The following is a 10,234-nucleotide window of genomic DNA, read 5'->3' as shown; positions in this document are numbered from 1 at the left end:
TGCAAAATATAATCTTGAGTTGCATATCTTGCAAACTCGATTTGCAAATCGAGAATATAAACTAAGACTATGTTTATACGATTCTTGAGTTTGGAATTGATTTCATCATTCATCATATAAAACTCATGAAGAAATGTGTGGTCGACTTTACGATGGCCATCTCCATACATAGAGATATTACTCTCATTCCTAGAATTTTGAATCCATTCTTTGTAAACAGGAGATTTAACATAGATTACATATATCGGGATAACGATTCTCGAAGTTTTCTTGCTTTCTTGTCTGTCTTTGGCATTGCATTAATGGCCTTAGTAACTATTGTGAACTACCCACTACCATCTTTAGCAACAACTGCATTAGGCTTCAAACCACCACTGTGTTGGATTGCCATTAGTTTTCTATCAGCATGCGAAAACCACTCTGGGTATTCACTCTTTCTGTCTAATAGAGTTCCAGCATTGCTAATTGTACTCTTTAGATCGATGGGTATGTTAAAAGCCTTAAGAATCTCTATTAATTCACCAACGATACCAAGAGAAATGGTTGCAAATTCGTCGACATTACTTAAATCTGAATCCTTCATCGCTTTAACTAATTCAGGGTTATCTTTCAGACCATCTCCTTTATGGGAAAGAACTAAACTCAACCAATTTTGGAGCTCAACAGCAATATCATTTATTGATTTTAAGTCATTTTCTGCAACCATATCCACTGAATTTTCAAGATCTTTAAGAGCAAAATTGACTACAAACTTGGAACGATCTTATATGTTCCAGGGAGGAAAACAAATCCACCTTAAGAAACAAAGAATCTGTGGAACATACATGATATATATATATATATATATATATATATATATATCAAGATCTCATTTTAAAAACTTTTAAGGTCTCAACTACTAGGGTTGTGGGATTTCTAGACAATCCTGCCGAATTAAATGAACTGGGTGGAGTACCCTTCCTGAACTTGATCTCTTCTATTTCAACTGCCATGGGCATATTTGAAGCTTCACTTCAGATCCCTTTCAAAACCTCAAAAAAATACCACCATTGAATGTTTGGTTTCCTTGTCTCGTTCAAACACCTAAAAGCTAACTCTACAACCAACATTATCATCATCTTCACATGAAAATCCAAGTGGAACCTTATTGATGGATCTAACAGTGTAAAGCATGAATATAAATCTTGTTAATTGCCAGGTTAGACAAATTGATTTAGTGTGGATGCCTATAGATATCGATTACTGGTTTAGAGGATGTGATCTCAATCAAAACACCTCCAAAACTATAAACATTGATTAGTGGTATTCGTGATCGACATAACCAGGAATCCCATGTGGAACAGTAGAATCGTGGGTGGCATCGGTTAGGAAGAGACCAGAAGAAGGGTCGAGATGGAGAAGAAGGATCGAGAGGAGAAGCAGAACAAAAGAAACCCTTATTATTTTACACCTTATGTATCATTAATCATAATATATTGACAATTTTGAGTCAATACAAAAATATGTAGGTCTTTTTAGTCATTATGATAATATTTCAAACCCAAACAATCGTTTTTTGATAGGAATTCTACCACATGAGTCACTAATCAGGCGCATCTAGACTTCAGTCATAGTGGCCCTCTCTCTCTCTCGCTCTAATTCTCTCTCTTCGCGCCCTTCTTAATCTTCTATTGTTTCTCTTTCTATTTCCCGCGTCAATTTCATCGAACCAACGAAGATGACCGGAACACCTGCCGGAGAAGATCGGCCATGGCAATCCTATCACACAGTTTACACAAATGCAAAAGCAGGTAAAACCGTAAAAGATCCTACCTTTATCTTCATTTTCTGATTCTAGGATTATATTTGTGATGAAAACAAATCATAGGTTTTGATCAATTGGGTACTGAAAATTCTTGAATCCATGATTACTTTTTGATTGGAAGAAGCTGTGAAGTTATAGATATGATAAATTAGGACCATTGAGTCTGTTTTCCTTTTCAGTGGGTTGCTGGGATTTTTATTCCCGGATTGATCTTTTTAAGTGTAATAAAGTTAGGGTTTCGTTTAATTTTCTTTGTAAACTGTGATACTCACTGCAAGTTGTCTAGGAGTGCTTAGGTTGGGTTTGGTGGAAGAGATCAGCAGGTCCCATGGAAGACTCGGCCTTAAACAGTTGTAGTCTTTGGGGTTATATACACGTTACACGAAATATATTGTTTCCTTTTCAAATTCCCAAAAGTAGTTGTAGGAATTTTATCGATTCTTTACTTGTTTTTGGAAATTGATTCAAATGGGCTGGATGTGTCATTATTAATCTCGACTTGTTGAGCACTAATTGCAATTGGGGTTACGCTCATGATAGGTCAGTCCGCGAGTGAGTGTGAGTTGTAAGTCGAGGTCTCGAACCAATTTTACATTGTTTGACTGTTGCAAGTTTCTGACTTTCAGGAATGGATGGAGTAGACAAGGAGAAAGTTCAAAAGATTGTTTATGAAATGAGTAAAGGGTCTAAATATTTTGAAAATGAGGAGCGTAAGGAAGCATATATAAAACACAAAGTAGAGAATATGCACGCTCAATGTGCAAAGCTCTCAGAGATGGACATATCCCAATTTCAGATGGTATGCTTGAATATTTTCATGACATATCATTTTTAGACTGCTCTTGAAACGCATAAGAAATCAAGAGTCCACCTTACTCAAGTTGGAATAGCAACACTGGTTAACTTTCTCTGTTAAGTAGATTTTTGAACTATATCTTTAATGGCTGCGAATTATGATTATGCTCGTTAAGTCGACTGGTGTAGCTTATTTTTCAGTTTTGCCTGAGGCTACTGGTAAAGGGGATGTGTTCCTGATATTGGTCATGTTTTTATTTAGTAACAGTTTTGTTGTCTAGGCTGCTGATAAGAGAATGCTAGAGCTGGAAATGGCCCGGGACCTATCAAAGACATGGTTGCATGTTGATATGGATGCTTTTTTTGCGGCTGTTGAGACTTTAGCAAATCCTTCATTGAAAGGAAAACCCATGGCTGTCGGCAACATGTCTATGATCTCTACAGCTAATTATGAGGTATGATACTGAAAGCTACGAGAAGAAAGTATTTGTTAACTGCTACCCAGAAAACTTTTTTGTGTTCTTCTATGTACTAATACTTTTGGTTTTGAGTTGTTACTCCGTCCACAAAAGTATTCAACTTACTGAATTATGTTTAGACAGTGAAATGACGAAGTTTTTATTTTATTTTATTTTATTTCTAGGCACGTAAATTTGGAGTTCGTGCAGCAATGCCAGGTTTTATTGCACGTAAATTGTGCCCAAAGTTGATATTTGTTCCCGTGGATTTCAGCAAATATACGCATTACAGTGATCTAACCAGAAAAGGTTAGACTTTCTGCTACCGAAGAAATCTACTACCTGACTGGAACATTACCAGTTTCCTAGTGATATAATGCGTACAATTTTGTGTTTAGTTTTCCAGAAATATGACGAAAACTTCATTGCGTCTAGTCTGGACGAGGCATACCTGGATATAACTGAAGTCTGCAAAGAAAGGGGCATGAGCGGCGAGGAAGTAAGCTTATATATTAGTCAGCTATCAGGATCACTTTTTAGTTCTACTTGTGCAGAGACAATGAAAGAAGGATAATCATATCATCTTGCTTTCCTCTTTGGTCTCAACTTTGTGAAGGTTGCTAAACAACTCAGGAGTGATGTGCTCGAGGAAACGGGTCTTACATGTAGCGCCGGCGTGGCACCAAATCTCTTGCTTGCTAAGGTTCATCTCACTATTCTTAAGTCTACTATCATTTGAAAAAACTGAGAGCTATTAGATTGAGAAAATACGTAATCGACCTTGGAGACATAAAGACAAGACTTAATCTGTACTGGAATTTGGAAAATCTTAGTCATGCATGACTGGAAGTTAGAGCTCACCTGCATATGCATTTTAATTGTTATCTTAGTTCAAATTGCATTACTTGGGATATTTAGGGAAAGCTTGCTGATCATCTTTGTGCTGAACTACCTTACTTTTGTAACCACATGACTGTTAGTAGTTATTGATTCTTATTTTGTAATGACAACCTCGTTTGAAAGCTTTGATATGCTTTGGAAGACCCAAAATCCATTTGCTGACGAAGGAGCTACGTACTGAACCTTTTAGGAACAAGTTATCGTGTTAGAGGTTTAGAGCATGCTCAAATTTGTGCATACTCTGCAATAGTAATTTTTGTCTTAAAAATGAGGATGACGATTCCATTATCAGAACCTTATTATGGGTGCGCAATAAGATCTTCTGATAAATAAGTTTCTGATGAAATTTCAGTTTTCCTGATTTTTGCTGGCAACTGAGTGTGGCAACATGGTTCTTCTCAATCTTTAGCTGTATACTAGTTCCAATATTATTTCCCCTCTCCTCTCGCAGAATGCTGCACTTGTTCAGTTTGCACAATTGATGTTTCCAACTGCGTCTTTGGTGTTCTTCCATTTTTTTTTTTGCTATCTTTGTTGTGATGAAACTCATTTGATGGTATAATTGTTGTGTCAAGTAATGTTTTCTTCTAGCCTTCGATGCTCACTTACATCTGTTTTTGTAGGTTTGCTCAGATATAAACAAGCCAAATGGCCAGTTTGTTTTGCCTAATGACCGAATGGCTGTTACGACATTTGTATCATCACTTCCTATTCGGAAGGTATTTCTGTTATCCTACCATGAACTCGAGAGATTTTGTATTAGAATACCAGCTTGCATTTGTTGTGGAAACAAAATGTCTAACTATTTTATCCAAGGCGTCTGTTGCTGATTATCAATTCAATAAGAAACATCATTTAGAGGACCCAGAATATCCAATTACTTTATCAAATGTGCATATAAAATTTTCTGCTACACCCGTGCATCGCTTCTGCTACATCAGGTGTAGTTCATTGTTAACACTTGGGGCTGATTAGTGCAAGGTTCACACACACATTGGGTCTGCTAGAAATCATAAGGCATCTTAAGTCCTATTTTAGTCTTGTTTATTTGTTTTCCTGCCAACAATGGATTTCTTTTCGTTTCGATCCGAAATAGCCTATCTTATATGCATCAAGTTTTATGCACTTCATTGTTACTTTACTTCATTTACAGATTGGAGGTATTGGCAAGGTCACTGAACACATTTTGAGGGGTGTTCTTGGAATCAACACATGTGAGGAGATGCTGCAGAAAAGGGCCTTCCTCTATGCATTGTTTTCTCATTCTTCAGCAGGTATTGTTCATCTTCACTGTTGTACTCGTTCTAGCATTCAATGTACGTGGATCTGTCTGTAACGTTTGAAGGGGGGGAAAAGCATTTCCCTGATTTTTGTGGGCAATAGCCGCAATACTGTCTGTGCCCCATATCATGAGCACCTCTTTATATCGGATGCCTAAGATAAATGTAACAATCAACCTCTATTTCTTGGGAATCAGTGCTATGAATGTTCAACTTAAATATATTTTATGGAAAATATCACCCTTGATATGGACATATGGTAGCTTGGGCCTGGATAATGTTCTAATCTTCTTATACACAACCTATTTATAGTTCTCTTGTTTCTTTGATTGTAGATTTTTTTGTGTCTGCTGGAATGGGATTGGGGAAAACAGATGCTCCTCAACTAAATCTTCGTAAAAGTATGAGTTGTGAGAGAACATTTTCAGCCACAGAAGATGAGGAAAAGCTATATCGCAAATTAGGTGATAGATTAGTTTCCATATTTTGTAATATGATATCCTCATGTTAACAAAGCTTAAGTCTCAACCTTGTTAGTTGCTTCATTTTATTTACTTTTCATCCTATTCCCAACTGTGCTTACCATATATCTCAATTATGAATAGCAAGAAGTTAATGTGGATAACTTAGCAGCAGATGTATAGTTTGCTTCAACAAATCCATCTTATTTAACATTCTTCAGAAAGCAACCTTTATACTTATCTAGGTTTAGTGTCAGAAGGATGTCAATATTCTTAGTCTCTTTTACTTTGGCGCTAGTATCTCGTTAATGACTAGTATCCTACTAGAAACGTGCAAAGGTATTATTGTTTCGATTGCCATAGTAGCATCATGGATGCATGCTAGCAAAGAAACAATGTTATGTAAGTAATATGATATTAGCTCTATTGATTGAGAAACTAGACATTGATATTCTGCACTTCTGCTTGATATGAAAATGTTTCTACTTGCTACTTATAAGTTGTGATTGGTATCTATCTGATCTATAATTTTGAACCAAGTAGTAGTGAAGGATTAATGTTCCTCAATGTTTCTTGTTTAGTTGAAATTTCAGAGACGTTATCATCCGACATGCAAAAGGAAGGTCTCTACGGGCGAACATTGACACTGAAGCTGAAAACTGCATCTTTTGAGGTGCCATCTTTTATACTACTATATTTTCTGAATAGGATTTGCAGTTATCATGGTAGTACTTTTTCGTATACTATTCTTTAGCTTGTATTATTGTTAATGTTCCGTTATTAAATATGCTAAAACTGCGCATAATATGGTGCAGAACTTTTAGTGTACCTGATCTATGATGATGTGATGAATCACATTCTTTTCTTTAGCATGTAATTAGTCACATTAACCTCTCTATACTTTCTGTTATGTTCCATTATTTAGGACATCTTATTTATCTTTTTGACCTCATGTGAACTGAGCAATTGAACAGATTCGGAGTAGAGCTACATCTTTGCAGAAGTATATCTACTCAAGTGAAGACATTATGCATCATGCTTCGAAGTTGCTGAAGGCTGAACTTCCACTCTCTGTGAGACTGATCGGTAGGTTCATTCTGGTGAACTTTTTCTTTTTTGAACATCTGAATGTATATATAGATAAAAAGTCCGAAGACACAGGTTACTTACATAGATGATCGGAATATCGGATGACTATGTTATGATATTATATTATCCCAACTAAAGACAAAATCATGATATGACATTGTTTTTGTTCCTACTATATTCCTACTCCAGTCATATAACAGCCCTTTCTCCTCTATTCATGCACTGAGCCCTTTTACTTCATTCTGGTGAACTTGATAAGTCCACTCGAACTTACGTTTCTTCAAGACTGAAATATTTCCTCTTTCCTAGCAAGTGATTGTTAAGTCTATACTCTGTTGCCACTCACTTTAGTATGTATGTTATGACGAAAAACAAGCAAACCAAGAAAAGCAACAGTGGGAGTAAAGAATCACAGAAAACACAGGAGATTTACATTCGGTTGGTGAGACCTACTCCACGGAGAACAATGACGCGGTGCTTTTCACTATCAATGAAGACCGCCTCTAACTCTCTTCCCAAAACCGAAAATAGGATACAACTTTACATTGACAACAATCCTTTATAAACTAGGGCAAACATAAGTAAATGGGTCTGGCCAATATTGGGGGCCGATCAAATGGTTTTTCAGGTCACAAAACGAGTTAAGTATTGACCCATATTGAAGGCACTTTCTACATTATATTTAATATACTTTCCTTTTGCAGGGCTGCGAATGTCGCACTTGAGTGATTGTGAAGTTGGTCCTGCTGATCCATTGCAGAAAACTCTAAAAGATTTCATTATTAGAGGAGATGCTTCTACAAAAGCTACAAGTAGTACCTGTTCCTTAGACACAAATGTAAGTGGGAACCACTATATACTTGACACCGAAGTTGGTGCTTCTGTTGATGCTGGGAAGGCCTGTATCTCAGATTCTGACTATACAAATGATTCAGTGAACCCAACGACCTCCGATCATCCATATCATGTCGATGATTACCAAAATGCACGCAGCAGAGCAAGTGACAAGGAGAGAAACCATATGTCCCAGGTTTGTAGCATCTTATAGGTCCATTTATGTGGTTTACCATATGCTGATAGCTAAAAGGCAATCTACTTGGTAGAAAACCCCATCAAGTAGAACCTTAGCTTTTGATAGTACACCTACTCAGTTTATGTGGTCGTAGATTACTGTGATTACATATCTATCTTTTTGTCTAGGTGGTTATTCCCGACTCAACTGGTTGTACCAAACAATTTCATGAAATTGGTGGTGTAGGGACAATTGAAATACAATCTTTTCATGTAGACTCCAACCACATCAAGGGAAAGAAATCAAAGAATGAAGCAGACAATCTCTTGGACGTTGAGGGAACATTGTCATCCATTCACGAAGAAAGTTTTTTCTGGGTCGATGACTATAAATGTTCCCTATGTGGGGTGGAATTGCCTCAAAATTTTGGCGAGGAAAGACAAGAGCATTCTGACTATCATCTTGCAGAAATGCTTCAGAAAGAGGAATCTGAGCAAAACTCAGCAACCACTTGGCCAAGGTATGTTATCAATCCGCACTGCACATTTGCATCTTTATGTTACACACATGAATGAGTGAAATGATACTTGAACTGAACTGTTGTTGCTTTTTCCATTTCGATGGAATTTATTCATATGATGAGAAAAATCATTTGAAGATCTCGTCCTGTCGTTTTATAGATCTAGCCAAAAGCCAGCAATCGGCAGCGGAAGCACCAAAAGTAAAAAGCGTAGGACTTCACCAAAAGGCGGCAACTATATCCCTATCGATACGTTCTTCACTAGAACTAATCAGAACTTTTAATGAAAACCTATATTTATAGTCTTCAAATCTTGTACACTATTGTGTGCTTTTCTGAAACTCTGATCTCTTGTTGATTATTTATGTAACATAAACCTTGTGCAATAAACTTTCTTCAATGCCAACTGAAGTCTTCTTTAGGCATACCGGATACATTTGGAAGTGTGACGCTTCTGTTGTACGTATTTTTCTTCTGTTTCTATTAAAAACCATAGTGGCCGGCTATTGGCTTGTCTTAAGTTCAGCAACATGGAATATGCTTAGGGTTACATCTAGAAATGGTCTCATGGACTGTGATAACTACAATGGAATATGCTTAGGGAGTATTAAACAAGTCTCTAGGACAACCAGTACTTAAGACTTCCTCCGAAGCAAGGATTTCATGGATGAAGGACAAGTCTCCCAAAGGATCCTAAATGTTATAGAGGTAGCGATGAGGACATCTTCGAAGGTACACTTGCTGATTTGATTAGGAAGTCATTTGTGGCTGTGTTATTTCATTTTATATTTTATTTCAATCATTGTCTATTACTTAAGTAAAAGTTATAAAATTGACAAATTAAAATATTAATTTCTGATCCGTAAAATATTCTATGGATCTTCTTACCGACGAAAACTTATCAAAATAGTAAGCAAATGTTGCTCTCTAATATCTGTCGGTGGGGATGTCACCGCATATGCTACACATTGATTGCATCTTTCCTGCCCATAAAGTACAATATCGGTACATTGCTTACGATGGAAAACTTTTCAGAATTATAAACAAATGATGTTCCTGTTTTATCTGTCGGTAGAGATATCCCTGGGGCCATGCACTACATATCAGGGGCACTTTTCTGACCCGTATTGTACACTATTGAGACCCTCCTTATCGGCAATTTTTTTTTTCAGAATTGTAAACAAATGTTGCTCTATGTTATCGGTAGGATATTTAGTACACTGCAAGTATATTACCTGGTAGAAGACAAGAAACATCAAGAATGGGACCTTTGGATTGAAGATCACAGATTATTTTGACTTGGATGCCCCAATCTAGAATGCTAGAAGGATGATGAAGTAAACTTCATTGAAGTAAAAGAGTAATTTGTGCTAGGTTGATTAGGTGTGGAAGGTGTCTGGACAAAAGCTTGATATGCCTTTAAGCAAGAAGTCCCTTAAGTTTATCTCCTTGATTTCATATCCCCATGGAAATACTTCAACGGAGTGGTCATTATCTTTCGTAAAATTTAGCAACAGAAATAAGATTTCTATTTATTTATCTGTCAACTTAAAGATACAACGAGAAAAAGATAAAGTTTATGTACATTTGAGGAGTATTGGTCGATTGCTGGTTCCAAGATGATTGAGAAGTCTGATTCTTGTTGTGGTTTTATCCACAAGATTCATTTTTTTGTTGTTGAAATTTTTGTTCTGATTTGTTTGGAGATATTGTTGAAATTGACTGTAAGAAGCAGTAGTGAAGTTTTGATCAAGGAGAGAAGTAGGTTTTGATGTACCTTTAGCCTATTTTTGAGAAATATTTGCTTCATGGTTGAGTAATCTTGCTTTAATCTCTAAGAGTGGAAGATTTTTGGTTCTATTTTCAAGTAATAGTATGAGATTCTCATGCTCCTGATCTAAACCACTTGTAATGT

General features: G+C 36.5%; 1 protein-coding gene across 4 annotated transcripts; it reads left to right on the top strand.

Annotated features, from left to right (window-relative positions):
• Positions 1-1,560: 1,560 nt before the first annotated feature.
• LOC147533359 (DNA/RNA polymerases superfamily protein) lies at positions 1,561-8,744 on the top strand. 4 transcript variants are annotated; one of them, XM_086647271.1, is made up of 14 exons: positions 1,561-1,790; positions 2,431-2,603; positions 2,881-3,054; positions 3,243-3,366; positions 3,456-3,556; positions 3,674-3,760; positions 4,581-4,676; positions 5,111-5,231; positions 5,573-5,701; positions 6,292-6,371; positions 6,673-6,784; positions 7,492-7,817; positions 7,988-8,319; positions 8,480-8,744. In XM_086647271.1, exons 1-14 carry the CDS (start codon positions 1,718-1,720, stop codon positions 8,601-8,603), a joined length of 2,052 nt encoding a protein of 683 aa, XP_086503397.1. In that variant the 5' UTR covers positions 1,561-1,717; the 3' UTR covers positions 8,604-8,744. The 4 variants fall into 4 exon arrangements, with proteins under 4 accessions (XP_086503397.1, XP_086503396.1, XP_086503398.1 ...); XM_086647270.1 differs by having other exon boundaries at positions 6,280-6,371; XM_086647273.1 differs by having other exon boundaries at positions 1,606-1,790; positions 2,868-3,054; positions 6,280-6,371.
• Positions 8,745-10,234: the final 1,490 nt, after the last annotated feature.

The sequence above is a fragment of the Eschscholzia californica genome, unplaced genomic scaffold, assembly GCF_041429995.1.
Source record: "Eschscholzia californica isolate CP2 unplaced genomic scaffold, dmEscCali1.0.p SCAF_6, whole genome shotgun sequence".
Taxonomy (NCBI): domain Eukaryota; kingdom Viridiplantae; phylum Streptophyta; class Magnoliopsida; order Ranunculales; family Papaveraceae; genus Eschscholzia; species Eschscholzia californica.
This window is presented reverse-complemented; position numbering and strand designations above follow the sequence as displayed.

Bases quoted from the DNA above. Each gene is read 5' to 3' on its own strand.
- LOC147533359 (XM_086647270.1), top strand. From the start codon at position 1,718: ATGACCGGAACACCTGCCGGAGAAGATCGGCCATGGCAATCCTATCAC. The intron at 3,761-4,580 runs GTTCATCTCACT...CTGTTTTTGTAG, and splicing joins CAAATCTCTTGCTTGCTAAG to GTTTGCTCAGATATAAACAA. The intron at 5,232-5,572 runs GTATTGTTCATC...CTTTGATTGTAG, and splicing joins GTTTTCTCATTCTTCAGCAG to ATTTTTTTGTGTCTGCTGGA.